The following is a 21,027-nucleotide window of genomic DNA, read 5'->3' on the forward strand; positions in this document are numbered from 1 at the left end:
ACTGAAGTTACTGTTCATTTCTGTTGTGGTTCTGGATACAGAGACAAAATACCAGCAAGAAGCTGGGGCATCTGTTTTCCACACTACCTTAGCAAAAAGGAAGGTTGGGACAAGTGCTTAGACTGCAGAAAACTGAAACACCAAGGCTGGGCATGTAAGCTCAACAGCAGAATATCTGTCTATCAGGTTTAAAGTTCAGGATTTAACAGTTAGGTGGATACAAATTAAAAAGATGCTGCATAATAAAAATAAAAGTCAAATTTCATAATCAAAATATTATGGCTAACAAAACATGAAAACTAAAGGTGATTTTTATTGAGAAAACTTTAAATAAAGCCTGATGAAATAACACTAATACTTGTGTAGATCATAGGGGATTCTCATATAAAAAACAAATAGTTCTTGGTTTTCTGTTTACTAACTACTGCATTCAATTCTTTGTCTACTCAAAGAATTGAGTAGGCACAACACATTCTAGTCAAACTCCATAAACTGAGGATTACAAGTCAAATGACAAATGTCTGCAGTGGTCTGTCCTGTCCCTTTAAGAGACAAGCCCTGCCCACTCTCTCCCCCATCCATCATCCATCTAGGCAAGGGGATCTTCCTTCCACTTCGAATCTGTGAGCTCTTTTTCTTCTCCCTTCTCTCTCTCTGCCACTCTCTCCTTGTCCTCCTTCTCCCTCCCTCTCCCCTTCCCTTCCATAACCCACCAACTAAATATCCAATCTCACTCTGCATGGCATGCCTATCTGTCTGTCTCTCACCGACGTGGCTCTTCGTGGGACTGCCAACCACCAACTTGTCAAGGTCTCTCACCTGCTGCATGGCTCCCTGTCTCTTGTGGCCCTGGCCCATTGTCCCTCGGGGAAGGGTGTTTTATTTTTACCATTACAATGTCATTTTTTATTAGATTCAAACCATTGTCATATACAAAGCTAGTTTATTATGTACAAAATAAGTGTACATCCTTAAAAAATATCAGAATGTAAATTTCCAAGGGATTAACCAAGTGCAAAATTTTCGACTATTTTTGATCATACTATACAGAAACAAATCAAACATTAACTCATATACATTCATTGAAATTCTTAAAAATATTTATATGACAAAACAAAATACATCTTGTATATAGATTCAGATGGATGTATGCAGAATGAATTGCACCAATGATTTGGTTATCAGAATGCTAATTAAGGTTATTTACATCCTTAAAAAGTCTAAACCTTGCTCAACTTTGAACCACCATTTTTGCATATAAGATCATACCCAATGAGTGACAGTTTGCAAGACAGTAATTCAACATAAAAGGAGGCTTATTACTATTCCTTTTGTTCATTTAATCAGTTCCAGTGAACAAATGAAAAGGGACATTTTAAGATAAATACGACTCCTTAAATAGTAACTAGCAGCACAATTTCTAAGGTGGTGGTGATGGTGAGACAGACAGACAGACAGACAGACAGACACACACACACACACACACGGAGTGGGGGGGGGGGAGACTTCATTCTATAGTCAGGGTAGCTCACAAACTTGAAGCAATCCTCCTGCTGTAGCCTATGTCAGGATTAGAGGTCCACTACCATACTCAGGTAAGAAGTATAAAAACTTGTTTTTAAACAAGTCAGTTTGGCTGTTCAGCTAACCCTTCTGAACTAGTTAGTGTATATTCGTGTAATCAAAAGACTGTCATCCTGTTAAAACAGAAATGCTTCTAATTAATGTGTCCCAGAAAAACTGTCAAATTAATCAAATATGTTTGTAATTTTGTCTTAATTTAACAATGAATGATAGAGAATGGCTATCTAGAGATCTGATTACTTTTTTGCTATTTTTTTTGTCTCCAACTGTACAAAAGCAATCTGATAGAGAAAGATAGGTTTATCCTGTAAAAGAATTTAGCAGAAAGTCACATGGCTTCCTAGAAAGTTTTCTTATGTAAATTTGACTATAAGTAACAGCAACTACATATAAAATGCTTTTGGTGGTATCTATGAAGCACAGTCTTTGAGAATAAAACGGAGAATAGAAAAAAGAAATGTTCAAAATGTAAAAGGTCTCCAGCAATAAGAGTCGTGATAAACTGCTGGTGGCAGCGCATGCTTTTAGTTACAGTACTTGGGGGGCAGAGGCAGGTGGATCTCTGTGAGTTCAAGGCCAGGCTGGTCTACAAAGTGAGTTCCAGGACAGCCAGACCTACACAGAGAAACCCTGTCTTGAAAAAAAAAATATAGAGCTACTGTAATATACCATAATCTTGGAATGAGTGTAAAACTATATGCAAGTCATTAGGGATTACCTAACAAAACATTTAAACTTCCAAAATCTTTTTTCTTTAATTCCAATACAATACAAATTTATTTTCAATTAAATTTAACTACTGTTATCTCCCTGACTTCTATTGAGCAAAATAATTATGTCTATTCTTGAAAATCTCAGCACTTGAGAGGCAGAGGCAGATGGATCTCTGAGTTTGCAACCAACCTCATTGACAAAGATACATCCAGGCCAGCCAAGACTACACAGTAAGAATCTGTCCCCCAAACAAAAAACAAACAAAAAAAGGAAAAAAGGAAAAGAGAAAAAAGGAACTTGACTAAACTATAAGAAAGCATGCAATTTTAATATGTCAACAGAATGTATTACTTAAATAATCTTAAATAAAGACTTATTCACAGAGAACGCCTGCCTACCTCTGCCTCCCGAGTGCTGGGATTAAAGGTGTGCACCACCACTGCTTTGTAAGACTTCTTTTAAAAATAGTTCGTACTTTAGTCAGTAAAACTTTTCAATCTCATCTAAATCCTAACTGTCCTTAGTCTCACGTCACATTGCTAATTTATAATAGCACTATCAAGCAGTGAAACACTTCGTGACTATTATAATTATGAATAAGTATAAATTACTAAAATAATCATTATAAAAGGAAATACACAGCAGCAGCACTTCTTTAACAGTCACCTTTGTAACATTAATTAAAATTATTTACTTTCTTTTGAAATGAAGGCTAACTGCATTGTCCAGGCTGGTCTTGAACTTCCCAGCTCAGGCAGTCCTTCCATCTCCTTCTCCCAAGAAATTGGAACCATGTGCGTGTACCACTTTGCCTAATTTTTCAAAATGATGAAATTTGGCCACTCTTATGTTAATTTATGCAAGGTTTGTATTTTCCAGGTTAACAAGAAAACTGTATCATAGACAAAAGAATACTGAAATCAGTGACTTTCAACTTGCTCTGTGCATTAGGGAAAGATATATGCCTCTGAATTTGTCTTTTTGACACAAAAAGAATTATCTTCATGTGTCCAAGTCTTGCAATGTGTTTAAAAACCACTTCTGTGTTGTGTCAGTAAAGATACTAGTCTAAAAAAAATGTGTCTAGTGAATAACTATGGCCAAAAAAACTTAAGTTGTTAATGTGGCTATTTTTTAAAAATATTTATTATGTATACAATATTCTGTCTGTGTGTATGCCTGCAGGCCAGAAGAGGGCACCAGACCCCATTACAGATGGTTGTGAGCCACCATGTGGTTGCTGGGAATTGGGACCTTTGGAAGAGCAGGCAGTGCTCTTAACCTCTGAGCCATCTCTCCAGCCCCTAATGTGGCTATTTTTATATAAGGTTTTTTATAATAAATGAAACCACATAATTTTCATATATTATACTTCATGGTAACCAAAAAGCAGAGATATAAATCCTATATTCTACAATGGTCACATGATTTTCAAGAAATAAAAATGTATCTGCAATTTAGGCACAAATTCATTTATATACATTATATGTACATACATATATTTATAATTTTTGAGAGCTGGGATTGATTGAACCCGTGAAAGTCACAAGTGTTACTGAGGCATAGCCTACTGATGAATCCTACAGAAATTAGGAACCACTCTGTGAGCTGAGGTGCTGAGTTCAGAGGTAGAACTCTATGTGTGAGGCTCTCTACTGTCTCAGTGGAGCAAAGAATCCCACGCCAAACCCAGGACTTCAAATGAAAATGTTCCATCACTAAGATATATCCCTAGCCTAAATCTCTCAAATGTTAATGCTCTATCAGTTCTAACTTCTAAAACCTATGAAAAAATTAAAGAATATTCCATACAGAGGCATACCTGCAAACATCATCAAAAGTATTTAGGAGGATTTATTCAATGCTTTCATAGTGGGAGAACTCATTATAACTTCAATGCTATAAGATATCTGATTCTGTTTTTCTTTTAGCACTGATTACTAATGCTTTTTATTCTTGCCTAACATGCGTGAGGCCCTGAGTTCACTCCCCAATACTGGAAAAAAAATTTGCACTTTTTGTCGAAATACTGGTGTGGAAAATATTGAGTTAAGAAATATTAATAGCAAGCAGACAATATTATTGGAGGTAATTGTAAATTATGACTATCAAATATGAAAGGTGTAAGAGCTCATGATAAAATTAATGAACTTTTTAATAATGAAAAGGAAATACAGTGGTTCTGTCCATATGAAACAAAGACACTGGCTGGTGTTGGGAATAATTAGTGGCACTATAATTATATAATTAAATATAGAAAATGCTATATTTAAATTATGTAAGCAGTAAGTAATAGTAAAGCCTGACAGCGTTGTATTGTTGCCTAATGTCATCAGAAAAAGCACTTCGAGGAAAATTTTCAGAACAATGTTTATATGGGATCATCTAAAACAAACAAAATGTTAAGTACATGACACACACACACACACACACACACACACACAAATTAGGAAAAAGTACCAAGAATGAGTATTTGGTGCCAGTGGTAGATGTCTCTGAGTGCTCACTTAATGGGGAGAGAACAGCTTCTGTTAGAGACAGAACACTTACATCAGGGCTTGGGTCAGATGAAAAATGAAAACAGATTAGCAAGTAAAAATAATACATCTCATTTTGTACATGTCACTCAAAAAGTGTAAAGATAGGGCTAAGCAAATAGGTTTAGCAATGTGAGAAGTGAGAACACCTTCAGACACACATCCCAGATATAGGGTAATATACATTTAATACCTTGTTCATATTAAATACAGTAAATGTCTCGTGTTTTTAATGAAAAGGAGGCAAAGATGATGCTATTTACTTTATAAACATATTTTAAAAGAACTGACATCTCAAAATTCAATTAAAGCTTTCCTTAGAGATATCTTTAGTAAAAATGTTATACTTACAGGTAAATGCCATGCCTCTATCAACACTAAGCAAAAAACTGGCACTCGGTTTCACTTTCTTAGTATATTTCAAAAGAAATATAAAGAAGCTAGGATTACGAGTCAGTCTTCAAGTCTAAATTCTAATTTTGTGGGCGTACTTTAGTAGTATGCAGTATTTCGGTCAGTGCTGTGAAGAATAGTGCCGTGTGTATCACAAGGAAACAGAGAACCTGGACTTCGGACTCGGCACACACTCTTCTCCCACAGAAGGGTGAGCTGTGACCAAGGGAAATTAACAGAAACTTCTGTCACAGGCAACACTGGCTACAAAGTTAGTGCTAATCTTTATTTTTGCAGTTCCTTGACTTCATGCTCTGATTTGTTCTTCTTTTCCTTCAATTTTACAACAACAGAATACTGACTGGGGGAAGTTATATATTACAGTGTTTTATTCTCTAAGTACATATAGCAAATTGTATAAATGTGCACACACATAACACACTGCCACCACCAACAACAGCAAAACAACTTCTGACCTCACTTCCCAAAATAAAGAACATTAACTTAGTATAAATCTCTTATTACCAGGACACTGAGATTTTAATATTCATCATTACTATCAAGAAACAAAAGCAGATGAAAAGTCCTGAAAAGAGGAACTGACACCAACAGCAGCCAAGATGAGACTTTATACTCATTAACTAAAATATCCAGCTATCAATCCATTCTAATAATTTCTTCCACTATACATAATGAAAGTTTCTATGGATAACAGCTACACTCCACAGTAAAAGTGCATCTTTCTAGTGATATTATCTACTGACTTTTAATTTCATGGCTCTACTGCTTACGTGAGGAATATATTAACTCAGGTAACAGCTCCACTAGATTTGCTTATTTTAATTAATACAAAAGTTCATTCTTGGCTGGGTGGTGGGAGCCACACCTTTAATCAAGAAGCAGAATCAGGCAGAACTCTGAGTTCGAATACAGCCTGGTCTACAGAGTGAGTTTCAGGGCTATACAGAGAAACCCTGTCTTGAAATACAAACAAACAAACAACAACAACAAAACAAAAAGTTCATTCTTCAAAAATAGAGTTAGTATTTTCTAAACCTCAAAATAATTAAAAGGAATAATTCTCCTTTAACATCCAACATTGATTGGTACACGGGCCAGACCTATATAAAACTGAACACAGCTTCTTGTTTATGTGCCATTAAAGTAGCATGTGTGGATAAAGTGCCAGAAGAAACCCTTACCAAGTCTTGATTTAGAGTCATTTAGTACCTGTCTTTGTTTTTTCTGTCTCTTTCACAGATGCTAGGGAGTAAACCCAGGATCTTGAACAATATAGGCAAGCATTCTACTACGGACTGATAACCAGTCATTGCCTGGCAGTGGTGGCACACGCCTTTAATCCCAGTATTTGGGAGGCAGCAGAGGCAGGCGGGTCTTTTTGAGTGTAAGGCCAATCTGATCTACAGAGTGAGTTCCAGGACAGTCAAAACTAAACAGAGAAACCCTGTGTCTTGAAGAAAACAAAACAAAACCCCCAAATAAAATATATAAATAAAAATAAACCCAACAATAAGAAAAAAATCACCCAATCATGTTGGTTCTGACATGAACTCCCTTACATTTTTATGAACAGATGGTCCCGACGGCATCATGCTGTAGGACCTGGAAACTGGGGGGAGCAGAAATGGAAAGAAGAAATGTTTCCTATACCATAATCATCTCTGTTGACTCCTGAGACTTCCAACAAATTCCCGAAGTCTTTCAAAAAGGAAATCATCACATCTACACAAATTCTACTTTTCTACCAGGTGATATCAGTGCCATTTGAAGCTATTTTTCCCCCGAATCAGCCAATTTTAACTTATTAAACAGTGATTTTACAGTGTTTTACTAATCCTGAATGACAACAAATCAAAATATTGGAAAATTTTCCTAAACATAGTCTTTTACATCTAAATTTTTAAAAACTTATTTATGGGATTATAAAGAAAAGACCATAGGATACTGTGGTCAACAGGAGAGGGAAAATGAAAAATCAAGATTTCTTCAGGATTCAACTGAAAAGACAATCAGGTATAAGGAAATGTATGGTCAGCAGAATAAGAGAGAATATAATTTTGAAAGGCTACCATTGTAAAATCATCTGTTGTTGCCCACAGATCATTTTAAGAAAAATAATGCAATAATTCTTTCCCGAAAATAGACTCCATATATAAATTTCTGTACAACTTCAGAGATTCACCAATCTTCCCAAAGCCTGTGGAATCTCAGATTCCAATACCTGTAGTTGTAAAACTTCTCTAACCTGATAACTCAAAAGTCAATTTTACAAAAACAAATAACAATTACTTTGAATTCCAAATTAAATCAATCAACTTTTTTACTTAAAAAATTAGACATAATGTAATATTTAACGAACTGAAACAAAATACCTATCATCCAAACAGTTGTACATAACATGCAATAAAAGATACTACTTTATCTAAACGGCTACTCTGAATTATGCAGTGTTACTCCATCTTTCACGACCTCTTGGAACATCACTGACAACTCATGATCATCAGGATAGAAAGGATTAACCACATAGAGAGTACAGTTTTTGCTTAACAAAGACAAATTCACAAAATTTTGAATTTCACACATGTAAATTGTGCTGCAAATGTTACTCAAAGGACCAGCTGACCAAAGCCACAGTTAGCATTTTTGCTTAAATATACTGTTAATGAATTACATTTGTAAAAATTATCTCTAGTTTTTCATATTCAACTTTTGTTACTTAAGAATAATGCAATTTAATAAATTTTTATTACAAATATATTAAAGGTAGGGGTAAGGAAATAAACCAGTGTTTATTTCAATATTTGTATTTAATCCAATTGTGCAGACCTGCAATTTTTGAAAACTCAATTGTACAAAAAATGCCTAAAAGGTTATGCTTTTAATGTAATGGTCAGTAAAAAGAAAAATGATTATCTAAGGATACATGAAAAGCCACATCTCTCAACTCTCCATCATCTATGCTACTTTATCAGAAATGTCTTAAATTTTGCTTAGATTAAGGGAATTCAATCTAAGTATATAATATTAGAAGTTTGTTTTTTAAAAATTGGATTTAATGATTTAGGAATGGATTACCAAATTGAATCAAATATATTTTCTCAATTCAACTTTAGTACTGGTTAACAAAACTAGACTCATTGCTGATGAAACTTTTAAAATTGATTTAATAGAACCTACAACTGTATTTTTATTCTTTATTTATTTACTTAATTTTGTGGCAAGGTCTTGCTATGTAGCCCAGGCTGACCTTGAACTTAAGATCTACCTGCCTCAGCCTCTTAAATAGCATTACAGGGATGTGCCATAAAGTACAACTCAACCTACATCTTCACAAATATACAGATATCAAACCGTCGTAATCTTTAAATGTTTTTTAAGATAAAATCCTTAAAGACTTCCAGCGAGTAGAGAGATGCAGCAGAGAGTAGAGGTGACAAAGCAAGGACTGGAGTCTGGTTTTCCATCACAGGGGGTGGGAATAACAATCACTTGAAATCTTGAGTATTATATTCAGTTTCTCCAGCTGAAATCTGGCTGAGTCGCTTGCTAGATCCCCACAATTTTCGAGAAAGCTGACCCGAACGCATCTGTTTAAGGTAATCCAGAGAAATGAATAGATATTAAGATACATAAAATCAATATATATGACACTGAATTTGTAAAGTGCAGAACAGGTTTTGTTAGCAAAATTGCTAACATTTTAAAAGATTCTTGATTAATAACTGCAGTACAAGAGACTGAACTCAAGGCCTCCTGTTAGGCAAATTCTCTAGAGCATGGAGCTGCACCCCTTTCCTAGAAAAGGTCTCACTAGCTGCTTGGTCTGACCCCAAACTCACCCAGGAGGCAGGCAGATCTTTACTAGCAAGGATTACAGGTGTGCACTCGGAGTTCTATGTAATCGTCACACTAGCAGGGGGAAGATGGGTGCAATTCAGGAAACTATCAAGAACCTCAATGTTAAATGGAAACATGTTTAAAATATTTAAACTCTCTTTTAAAATATTTATTTATTTTATGCAAATGAGCATTTGGCCTACATGTGCCTGGTGCCTGTGAAGGTAAGAAGGGGCGTGAGTTTCCTAGACCTGGAATGACAGACGGTTGTGCTGTGTGAGAGCTTGGAACTGAGCTCCAGCTGCAGAGCAACAAAAGCTCTGGCCTGCTGTGATATCTCTCTAGCCTTTTTCTGTGGTTGTTTTGACAGCAGATCTTGGTACATAGCCCTAGCTTGCCTAGAACTTACTATGTACACCAGGCTGGCCCCCAAATTGTGGTGACTCTCCTGCCTCTGCTTCCCAAGCACTGGGATTATAGGTATGTACTACCACCCAACTTAATTTCTTCTCTTGAAGAAACACCTGTAGATACAATATTACATTTCTCAGAAAAAGCTAAGAGTGTCACAGAAAATGCAATGACTAATTTAATTCTATATAATAAGTTTTCTGGGAGAATCATTAAGTTACCTGGAGTAGAGTCATTAAGTTTTCTGAGGAACAAATGTCAGATCCATGAAAGACTATTAGGCAAGTAAATTTTTTATTACAGTAAACTCACTGCAAATAAGGATATGGATATAAGATATTTGGAGTTCCAAATTAAAAAAATAATGTCTTTATATAATAAATAAGTCATGCTTTGTATTTATTAAATCAAATTAGTTTTACTGTTGGAACCTATATTTTATTTTTATAAGAACTTTTATGCCTTCAATCTGCATAGTTCTCTTGAGTCTTGATTTGGAGTAAAATATTTTTCTTATTCACACAGTGATACAAAGACCAATCCATGAGTATGCTTTTAATTTTATCGTAGGATAAACACTACCACTTAACAACTTTATACTTTGGCTCTTTCTGAAACATCAAATTTATGTTTCAGTTTATTCATAATGGAGATTTCTGAAGCAGCTAGGATGAAGGACTGAAGGAACCCACAATAGTAAGGGAGAATCCATGATGCTGAATTTTACCTCGGCTGGCTTGCCAACACCTACTACAATCAATTTGCCATCTTCTAAGCCTACAAGAATGTGGCTGTATTCTTTGGTTACGGAAACACAGTAGATAGGTAATCGCATGGCTAATGGAGTGATGCTGAGATTCAAACTAGAAGAGATAAAAACCAGATATAGTTACAGGCATAGAGGATGTACACACAGAAGGTTATACATGGAAGGTAACTTCATCATCTACCTCTGCATTTCAACTTTACAGATGTTGGATTTATAGGCATACAGTACCACATCCCCAACTGTAGTTCATTTTCTTATAATTCCCCTCAGTTCATCTCCATTTCAAATCCTATTAATTCTTCAACAACACTCACTCCTCTGATTATTCAGATCCTAGCAATTCTTAAATTCTTCTGCAAACACAACTTCCCTTTTTGTTGTTTTCTGAGATAGGCTTGCTATGCAGGCTAGGATGACTTTGAACTCACAGTCCTCCTGAATGTGCTGCCTTGACTGGCAACTTCTAAAGAGTCTTAAACCCTTCAAGGTCAATTATTATAAACACCACAATACCAAGAATATAAATTCTTTCATTAAATGTTTTTATCTGTAAGTAAAAGGTGAATAAAAAGTCCCAAAGAAAGTGCATGTGTGTTATCTTTGAGGTTAATAAAACAGGTCTTTTTTGCTTTGTCTGCTATTCCATTACAATAAATGCCTTTGATTATTTAAAGACTAGAAAGCGGAGAACCCAATGACTTAGGTATATTTACATATACGTGTGTGTGTGTGTGTGTGTGTGTTTGTAATTAAAACTTAAGTCCATTGATTTTTCTAATTTGTAACTCTTCTTTTAAAAGACTCTTAAAATCAGGATGAGAAAGAGAAAAAAAAATCAAAGCTATCATTGGAAAAGGGAATGAGTCCCAAATGCTGATATTGTAAGTATATTCCAGCATGCTCAGAACACTTGATGCTTCTTTTGTGTGTGGGACTTGCAAATGTGTGCAAGGCTGGTACACATATGAAGCTCAGAGGACAATCTCAGGTGTCTGTTCTTCTATCTTTTATGAGACAAGGTCACTGTGGTAATTTCAATGTAATTGACCCCCATAATTTCATAGAGCGTGGCACTATTAGGAGGTGTGGCTTTGTTGAAGTGGGTATGACCTTATTGGAGGAGTGTGTATCACTGTGGGAGTGGGCTTTGAGGTTTTCTATGATCAGGAACCACCCAGTGTCTCAGTTGAATCCCTGTTGCCTACAAGATGTAGGACTCTCAGCTATTTTTCCAGCACATCTGCCTGCATACCACCATGCTCCCCACCATGATGATAATAGACTGAACCTTTGAACTGTAAGTTGCTACCTCTTCTTCAGACAGTTTGAGCATTTTAATTTAATTCACTTACCTGTGAAGTTCTCTTATAGACAGGAGCCCTTGTACGCTGCCAGTGATTACGTGCTCCCCGATTACGCACATGTCTGATATTTGCTCATTCAGGACTTGAGACCCCAGATGCCTTCCATTTACAGAAAACACATGTAACATGTTCTTATCCTATAAAGAAACAGGAAAGTTTAGGGATCTTGCATAAAAGTTGAGTTTTCATATTGTCAATTAAAATGTAACAAATCAGAAAGATTTCTGGAATAAAAACATGACTGTATTCAAAGAAAAAGCATACAGAAAATTATCAGATTGACTTTAAATAATTATTGCCATGGAAACAACTGAGTTAAATCAAAGAGTTAAAATATTCCTGTTCAAAAATATTTCACATTCCTAAAAAAGATGTTCCTTATATTTAAAAGCTTTACTATTAGAAGGAAATGAATATATAAGGATCCAGTTTATTTCTACACTGTCTTACCTACAAAAGAAATGTTGGCTATCACTGCTACTTGAAGTTCATGATATACCTCATACTAACACTGGCAGTGGTGGCACACGTCTTTAATCCCAGCACTCAGGAAGCAGAGGCAGGTGGATCTCTGAGTTTGAAGCTAGCCTGGTCTAGAGAGTGAGTTCCAGGACAGCCAGTGCTATACAAAGAAACCCTGTCTTTTTTTTTTTAATTGCTTTTTGTGTATGTGGGGTTAGGTAGTTAACCTAGGGTTCCAATGCTTGCAAGGCAAGCAGTCTAACAACCAAGTTACATCCTTAGCTAAAAGAAATTACGTTTGAGGGGGCTGGAGAGATGGCTCAGAGGTTAAGAGCACTGACTGCTCTTCCAGAGGTCCTGAGTTCAATTTCCAACAACCACACGGTGGCTCACAACCATCTGTACTGAGAACTCATACCCTCTTCTGGCGTGGAGACAGACATACATGAAGACAGAACACTGAATACATAATAAGTAAATCTTTTAAAAAAAGGAATTACATTCGAAACCTTGTATAATATTAGGCCAAAAGAAGTATCTGAAATAAAATATAAGTATCAGGACAATAATGTGGCAGAAGTCTATCTGACAATGAGAAAGAACAACTGAACCATAGGAAAGCTGCCCCTGCAGTGAGGGGAGATAGCATTGGTGACGGCCCACACCTGCTGCACAGAAGCCAATACCTTGAGAGTGGGCTTCTCCTCCAAGCTGGAATAGATGACAATGTGTCCTTCCCAAGAGACAGCCAAACTGGGAATGGTCAGGGACAAGGAACTCTCACAAGGTGGCCGCAAAGTCCTCATGTATTGACCTTTCTGAATGGTATGTATAATCACAGTACCATCCTACACACAGGAGATTCCAGAGAATGAAAAACACAAAACGACAAAAAGGAGAAGGCAAAGTGACTGAATAAAGAAATGTGGGAAAGACACTGAGGACATAATTATCCCACAGATGAGTTATATGCTTTAGGTAAAACCCTAATCTTAGAATTTTAAGTAGCATATCATCTTATAGAGTGTCATCTTCCTGAACTAGTAAGGCCAATAAGATGCCCAAATACAACATAGCCTCTTTTAAGTTTATTCTCTCTATATTACTCTACGTTAACAATGCTCAAAATAAATATTAAAAAATTCTATTTCCATAAAAACTTTTCAAATATAAACATTGTTACCCAATTTATAGAAAAAGTATTATTTCTTAAAGGTGAAATCTTACCCTTGATCCTGATACTGCCATGTCAAGTTCAGTGCTGATGCCCACACTCAATATCTCATCAGTGTGTCCATAGAGAATCTGAAAAGGTTTTGATGCTAAGCCCACAGCAGTGCCTCCCTAAAATTAAAAAAGGAAAGCAAACGTGAAATGGTGTCTTGCTGTTTTTTCCCTCCACTCACAAGCCTCTTGTTTTTGTTTTTTGTAACAAAGTTTGTACTATATTCAAACATTCTCTTAAAAGTAATAAGACAGGTAGTTAGAACCACTGAGTTCACTCACAGTAATATTCAGTCCAAAACTAACACAGAATAGTATTAATGCTGACTTCTTATATTAGTTTTCCCAAGTTATTTGCTCTTTTAATCCACAAGTGAATTCTTCCTTATTTAAACTAACATTATATAAACGAATACTTATTAGAGCAGTAGTCAATCTGCGGGTTACATATCAGATATTTACATAAATTCACAACTGTAGCAAAATTAGTTATGAAGTGGCAATAATTTTACAGTTGGTGATCACAACAAGAGGAACTGTATTAAAGGGTTTTAGAATTAGGTAGGTTGAAAACCACTGTCTTGGAGTCTGTACTTTAGAGACATCAATTATATTTATTATGATTGCCTTTAATTCCTATGTATGTGCCTGTGCCAATGTATGCCTCCTGTGTGAATGCCTGTGGAGGTTAGAAATGGCATCAGATCCCCTAGAGCTAGAGTCACAGGCAGTTGTGAGCAGTCTGGTATGCGTCCTGGAAATCAAAACTGGGTCCTCTGGAAAAGCAGCAGCGGTAATCTCTGAGCCATATCTCTAGCTCCTGTCTTTAATTTCTATAGCGGTCATTCTTTTTCTTAATTGTCTATGTATGCATGCACAGTACCCTGCTCTGTTGTTCTTGGCCTTACTCCCTTGAGACATGGGACGCAATGAATCTGGAGCTGGTTTTCACATAACCTGGCTGGCAATAAGTACCAACATTCCTCTTGCTAGAAATCTAATTGTGCACCACCACCAATGATGCTTTAAACACTTATTAGGACTTCATGAATGCTATGCAGATGTTCTACCACTGAGACATGTCCCCAGTATTTTAAAAAATAAATTTTGAAACCCGAGTGTCGTGACTTTAAGCTATAAGTTTGTAGCCAGGCAAGCCTTAACTTTGTGATGCATTTGCCTCAGCTTCCACACAGGCTGAAACTGCTGAAGAAAATTTCTCTATAATGCCTTTGTCATTAAACCTGCCTTGTTTACATTTACTTTATATTCGAAGAAATGTCAGCTGCGTGTCATATTGTTTTATTCTTATTTATTCTAGATAAGTCTGTCTAGACCCTCTGTTTTTATATTACACATAAATACACCTGTAAACTCTACTCTTTGGGATACATGTAATTTACCCTATATATTTCACTTTAATATTTACAAATCAGATTATTCTTGTATCAAGTAATTAAAGTAACAGAAAACTTTACAATTCAAGTGAAAGAAGAAACACTTATTAAATTCGTCCAATAAAGGTTGCATATTCAAATATTAAACATCATAATGACAAAACAAAAATTGATCTTTTACTTAAGAATACAGAAAGAAGTGAGGCCTTATTTTTTAAAAAAAGAAAAAAATTATAGTATTAGCAAGTAAAATACAACAGCAAAATGTGGCAGCAATGAAAATGAATAATGTTAATTTGCTATATGATCCAAAGCAGTTCAAATCTAGGAAACTGCTTGATTTACTGCATTTAGAAAATAGAAAAGGAAACTCTAAAAGTAATTATAGAGGACACTGTTGTTAATACTCAGAAATAAGATCAGATAAAGGCACTGTAAAAATGTTAAACATTCTCATTTTAGCAATTGCACTATGGTGGTAAGAATGACTTTTTATCAAGATGGACGTGTAGGTAAAGGTACTTGGTAGCAAGCACGATAAACTAAGTTTGGTGCCCAGAACCACCCGTGGTGGAAGAAGAGAACTGACCCACAAAAGTTGTATTCTGACCGTCATATATGCACCATGGCATGTATGCATTACCCCCAAACACATAAATAAATAACCATAATAAAAATTTAAAAAAGAAAATCTTTGTTCTTGGAAGACATACATAGATGTGCTCAATGATACAGGAAGTACTGCCAACATTTAATCAGTGAGAAAAATAAACATGCTGAAATGGGAAAGATATTGAGACTGTTAAGATAAAGGTATGAATGTATTAATTTTGCAACTTTTCTATGAGTGTGAAATTTCATTAAAATTAAAAAGTTACCAAGATAGAAAATAACTAAATATAAAACACAATACTGATAAAAACTGACAGCAAACACTATCAAGTGGCAAAACTATAGTGTCATTTTCAATCAAAATCAGACGTAAGTCAGGATGTTCACTATCATGTTCTAACTCTACTGCAATGTAATAGGATAAGAAAATAAAACAATATATTGGAAAATTGGGAGAGTCACCATTATTTCTAGATCACATGATGGTATAGACACTTTAGGGTCAGAAAATCCAAGAATGTTATAATTATGAATTTAAAAATGTGGTAAAGTTAGTGAAAATAAGATAAACATACATCACTGATGGTGGTGGTAGTGCACGCCTTTAATCCCAGTACTTAGGAGGCAGAGGCAGGTGGATCTCTGTGAGTTAGAGGCCGGTCTGGTCTACTGGGTGAGTTCCAGGACAGCCAGGATTACACAGAGAAACCCTGTCTCAAAAAACAAAAAAAGGATAACCATACAACAATCAATCATGTTACTGTACAACTTTCCTTCATAGTAGTAAAAATAAGAAATGAACATTCTTCTAAAAGTACCAAAATAGTAGTAAAATTGTGCCATTCAGAAGTAAATATGGCATAGTATAGAACACAAATGGAAATAAAGTGATTAAGGGATTGTCCAAAGAAATTAAAAGGGTATGAGACAAATAATGAAAAGGTATTTTGTATTTTTGTATAAAAATAATTATAATAATGTCAATACACAGAAATAAAATTTCTTTATGTTTTTCTTTACTTTTTTGAGAAAGGATTTTCTTTGAGTCATATTTTAGAGTACTGTTATGTAAACCAGACTAGCTTTGGGGTCATTATAAAGTCCAGGCCTTATCATGGTTATTGGAGGAGAATCTACAATCCCTAACTTACTAAACCAGCAGAATCCCTAACAACAATCTATAAACATTTGTCCTTATACTCACAGGTAAGTCTTCACCTTTCATCAGGGAAGTTTTTCTGTGTGACAGAAGGAGACTGTGACAGAAAAACCACAAACATCTATAAAACAACTCCCGCACACAAGGCTCAGTGATCATTGCAAAGATGAGGCAGGAAGAGCACAAAAGCAATAGAATCAGGCAGTTCGCTGTGGGACTGCGTCTCCTAGTAGCACCAGAAGCTACACCCATTAAGTTTCATCAGTACAACTGCCCAAAAGTAGGCTGAACAAAGGATGACAACAATGAACACGCCAATTGGACGGGGAAAACACGGAGTCTCAACCCTACACAAAGAACAACAGGCAACTGAGAGAGGAAGAGACGGTCCTTCCCAGGAATAGCACAACTAACTGGTTGTCAAACAGTTAATTCTTAAAAAATGCATACAAGTAATGTTATATGGACTCAACAAGTTATACCTAGGAATATATGTACATATAAGTACACATACAGATGCAATAACGATTAATGAAAAAAGAGGTCATGAAATTTGAAGGAGTGGGAAAGGGTATATGGGAAGGTCTGGATGGAGGAAAAGGAAGGAAGAAATGGTATAATTAAGTTATAATCTCAAAAATGAACAATAGAAAGCTCAGGCCCCGAGTCTGTAATCATCGACATCATGTCCAGTTAAGAACAATTTTCAGTAAGACTACCACAGAATTTTAAAGAGGGTTTTGTATGAGAAAGTGTGTAGTATACATGTGTGGTAGGGGCTGCATTTGCCCATGCATGCATGTTTGGAAACCAGGGGTTGATGACATTCATGATATCTTCTATTGCTTCTCTTCCTCAGTTTTTAAGACAATCTCTCACTGAACTTAAAATGTCATTTACTACCAGAGAAAAACTTGTTACCCCAGTCTAAGAACATAAAATGTGTTATTTATTATTACCTGTTGTGTTATCTGCCATATCATACATGTAGTATCCCTGGAACCAGAAATCAAATGTATTCCACAGTAATCTGTAGCTAAGCAAGTCACAATATCTGTTTGAAGAAAGAATAAAATAAAATGGGTATGTTTTGACAGAACAGAACGTTTAGGGCAGTTTCAGTTAATGTTTAAATAATTATTAAGCCAGGGCTGGCAAAATGGCTCATCAAGAAAAGGAACCTGCTGCCAAGACTGGTGATCTGCACGTAATCCCTTTGGATACACAAAGTAGTAGAGCCCTGACTCCTGCAAGCAGTCATGTAACTTCCAAGTGCACATATATGTGCTATCCCCCACCCTCCCCCAAAATACCCCCCAAATAATTAAATGTAACAAAAAACATCAGGTCAGAGTAACAGAGGACACCTGCAGGATCAAAGTCATCCGGAGAGCCTTCATTGAGACCGTTCATTCTGGGTGAGATGTGATGTGCTAAGTGTTGACATCTTATCTAGCATCGTGGGCTGTCAAAGAACTGAGAATGGACTCATAGGTAATTCTGCTATGTGTTCTGCTCTCTCACCCTATTCACATTCTCTTCCTATTGAAAAAGTGCTATCTTATGGAATGTATCCTTAAAAAAACAGTACAGGGAATTGACAGATGGCTCTGCAGTTTGTAATTAATGGGACTATCTTCCAGAGAATTTAAGTTTGATTCCTAGCCCTATTTAAAGGCTGACAACTATCTGTAACTTCAGTCCCAGGGTATCTGTTGACCTCTTTAGACTCAGTAGGTGCCACATACACATGGTATACAGATAAACATGCAGACAAAACACTCATACACATACAACAAACATACAAACAAACAAATAAAAAGATAGTACATATTATGGTGCAAATTCATAACATAAAAAACAATTTTCCAGAATAGTCCCATAACAGCTACACAAAGTGATACCTTAGAATACCAGCAGATAAAATCAGATTGATGACTAGTAACTAGTAACAGTTCTATCTAGTAACTGATAACAGGTGCAGAGATCCACAATGAGTACTAGGCTGAGCTCTGGGAGTCTTGATGAAGAAAGGGAGGAGGAATTTAGGAGCTGGGGTGGGGGGGGGGGGCTCATGACGGCAGGGGGTAAAGACTCACAGAGACAGCTCACCTGAGGTCCTGGGAGCCCACGGACTCTGGACCAACAGTTAGGGAGCCTGTATGGAACTGACCTAGACCCTCTGTGTGTATGTGGCAGCTGTGTTGCCTGATCTGTCTGTAAGGCTCTTAGCATCCATCCCCATGTTGTACTGCCCCACTCAACCTTGAGACAAGGGAGGGAGATAGGCCCTGCCTCAACTTGATGTGCCACGCTTTGCTCAAGCTCATGAGAGGCCAGCCCCTTTCTGAATGGAGATGAAGGGGGTGTGTGTGGGGGGAGGGGTTAGGAGGAGAAGAGGGAGGGAAAACTGTGGCCGGAATGTAAGATTAAAAAAAAAATGTTATTTAACAAAATTTTAAAAAAAATCACCAGTAGAGAGCAACAGATTTAACAAGTTTTTTGAGAAAAAAGCTTTTATTCGTAGAAGAGGCCTGAAATAATAAGATGTTAATATATATTCAACAAGTAACTCATACTGTACTGTTAATAATGTCTTTATGTAATGATGACAAATTTTTATTATGTGGCAACAAAATCATTGTTTAGCATCTAAATAAAATTTGATTTAATACCTTCTAGTGTAATATGAAAATATATTTAATTTATATGGTGTTTGAATGTACCCCCAATATAATAAGCTATCAGGAGCATGTACCACTTTTATACAGGGTTGGAGCACTGACTGCTCTTCCAGAGGACCTGGGTACAACTCCCAGCAACTATATGGCAGCTCACAACTATCTGTAACTCTAGTTCCAGGGGATCTGACACCTCACATAGACATATATGCAGGCAAAACCCTCAATACATACAAAAGAAAATGTAAATAATTAAAACTAAAAAACCCCAGAAGAACAAGTTTTGTGGAAAAGTTAATTCTTACCTATATGTCGGATGTTATGTGAGACAATTTTGCCTTTGGTAAGTGATGTTACTTGGATACTATTATCCCAGTGTCCAGCACTGAAGAGCAACTTTGCATCATGTGACACTACAAACAGCTTGGAAGTGATTTCCAGCCCTGGAGCAAAAGGACCAGTCACAGTTCGCTGAGCTCTGTAAACATAATTGGATTTTAGACTTTTCCTTAACAGATCACTTTGAATATTACCAACAATAAAGTATTTCTCAGACAGGAGGATGGTGCACTGTTTAATCCTAGCACTCGAGAAGCATAAAGATTGCTGTTAGTTTGAGGCCAGTCTAGTCTCCACAGAGAGTTCCAGGCCAGTTAGAGTTACACAATCAGACCCTGTCTGAAAGCAACAACAATAAAAACCCAAATAAAGCAATGCTGATCAAAATCCCAGCAAAATTCTTGATAGACCTCGAAAAAATGGTAACCAACTTTATATGGAAAAGCAAAAAACTTAGGATAGCCAAAACAATCCTGTACAATAAAGGAATTTCTGGAGAAATCAAAATCCTTGACTTCAAACTCTACTCCAGAGCTATGGTACTGAAAACAGCCTGGTATTGGCATAAAAACAGACAGGAGGACCAATAGAACCGAATCAAAGTCCCGGATATTAATCCACACACCTTTGAACACCTGACTTTTGACAAAGAAGCAAAAAATATCAAATGAAAAAAAGAAAGGATATTTAATAAATGGTGCTCGTATAACTGGATATCAACATGTAGAAGAATGAAAATAGAACCATATCTATCACCATGCACCAAACTCAAGTCCAAATGGATCAAAGACCTCAACATAAAGCAAACAACACTGAACCTCATAGAAGAGAAAGTGAGAAGTACACTTGAACTCATTGTCACAGGAGACCACTTCCTAAATATAACCCCAGCAGCACAGACACCGAGAGCAACAATTAATAAATGGGACCTCCTGAAACTGAAAAGCTTTGTAAAGCAAAGGACACAGTCAACAAAACAAAATGACATCCTATAGAATGGGAAAAGGGCTTTAACAAGCCCACCAAAGACAGGTCTGATCTCCAAAATATGCAAAGAACTCAAGAAATTGGTCATCAAAAGAACAAATAATCCAATAAAAAAGTGGAGTACAGACCTAAACAGAGAACTCTCAACAGAGGAATCTAAAATGGCTGAAAGACACTTAAGGAAATGTTCAACATCCTTAGTCATCAGAGAAATGCAAATCAAAACAACACTGAGATTCCACCTTACACCCATAAGAATGGCCAAGATCAAAAACACTGATAACAACTTATGCTGGAGAGGTTGTGGGGTGAAGGGAACACTCCTCCATTGCTGGTGGGAGTGCAAGCTGGTACAGCCCCTTGGGATATTAGTATGGCGATTTCTCAGAAAATTAGGAAACAACCTTCTTCAAGACCCAGTAATACCACTTTTGGGTATATGTCCAAAGGATGCTCAACCATGCCACAAGGACATGTGTTCAACTATGTTCATAGGAGCATTGTTTGTTATAGCCAGAATCTGGAAACAACCTAAT

General features: G+C 36.3%; 1 protein-coding gene across 4 annotated transcripts in view; it reads right to left on the reverse strand.

Annotated features, from left to right (window-relative positions):
• Positions 1–891: 891 nt before the first annotated feature.
• The window catches only part of Nbeal1 (neurobeachin like 1), a 204,009-nt gene continuing 183,873 nt past the window's right edge, over positions 892–21,027 (reverse strand). For all 4 annotated transcript variants that reach the window (XM_038338491.2, XM_038338490.2, XM_038338492.2 and 1 more), the window contains 7 exons: positions 19,471–19,643; positions 17,444–17,538; positions 13,320–13,436; positions 12,779–12,940; positions 11,619–11,767; positions 10,225–10,360; positions 892–8,836 (listed from right to left, as the gene is read on the reverse strand). In XM_038338491.2, the coding sequence (XP_038194419.1) occupies positions 8,735–8,836; positions 10,225–10,360; positions 11,619–11,767; positions 12,779–12,940; positions 13,320–13,436; positions 17,444–17,538; positions 19,471–19,643 (934 nt within the window). In that variant the 3' untranslated portion in view covers positions 892–8,734. The remainder of the gene's footprint in view (positions 8,837–10,224; positions 10,361–11,618; positions 11,768–12,778; positions 12,941–13,319; positions 13,437–17,443; positions 17,539–19,470; positions 19,644–21,027) is intronic.

The sequence above is a fragment of the Arvicola amphibius genome, chromosome 8 (genome assembly GCF_903992535.2).
Source record: "Arvicola amphibius chromosome 8, mArvAmp1.2, whole genome shotgun sequence".
Lineage (NCBI taxonomy): Eukaryota > Metazoa > Chordata > Mammalia > Rodentia > Cricetidae > Arvicola > Arvicola amphibius.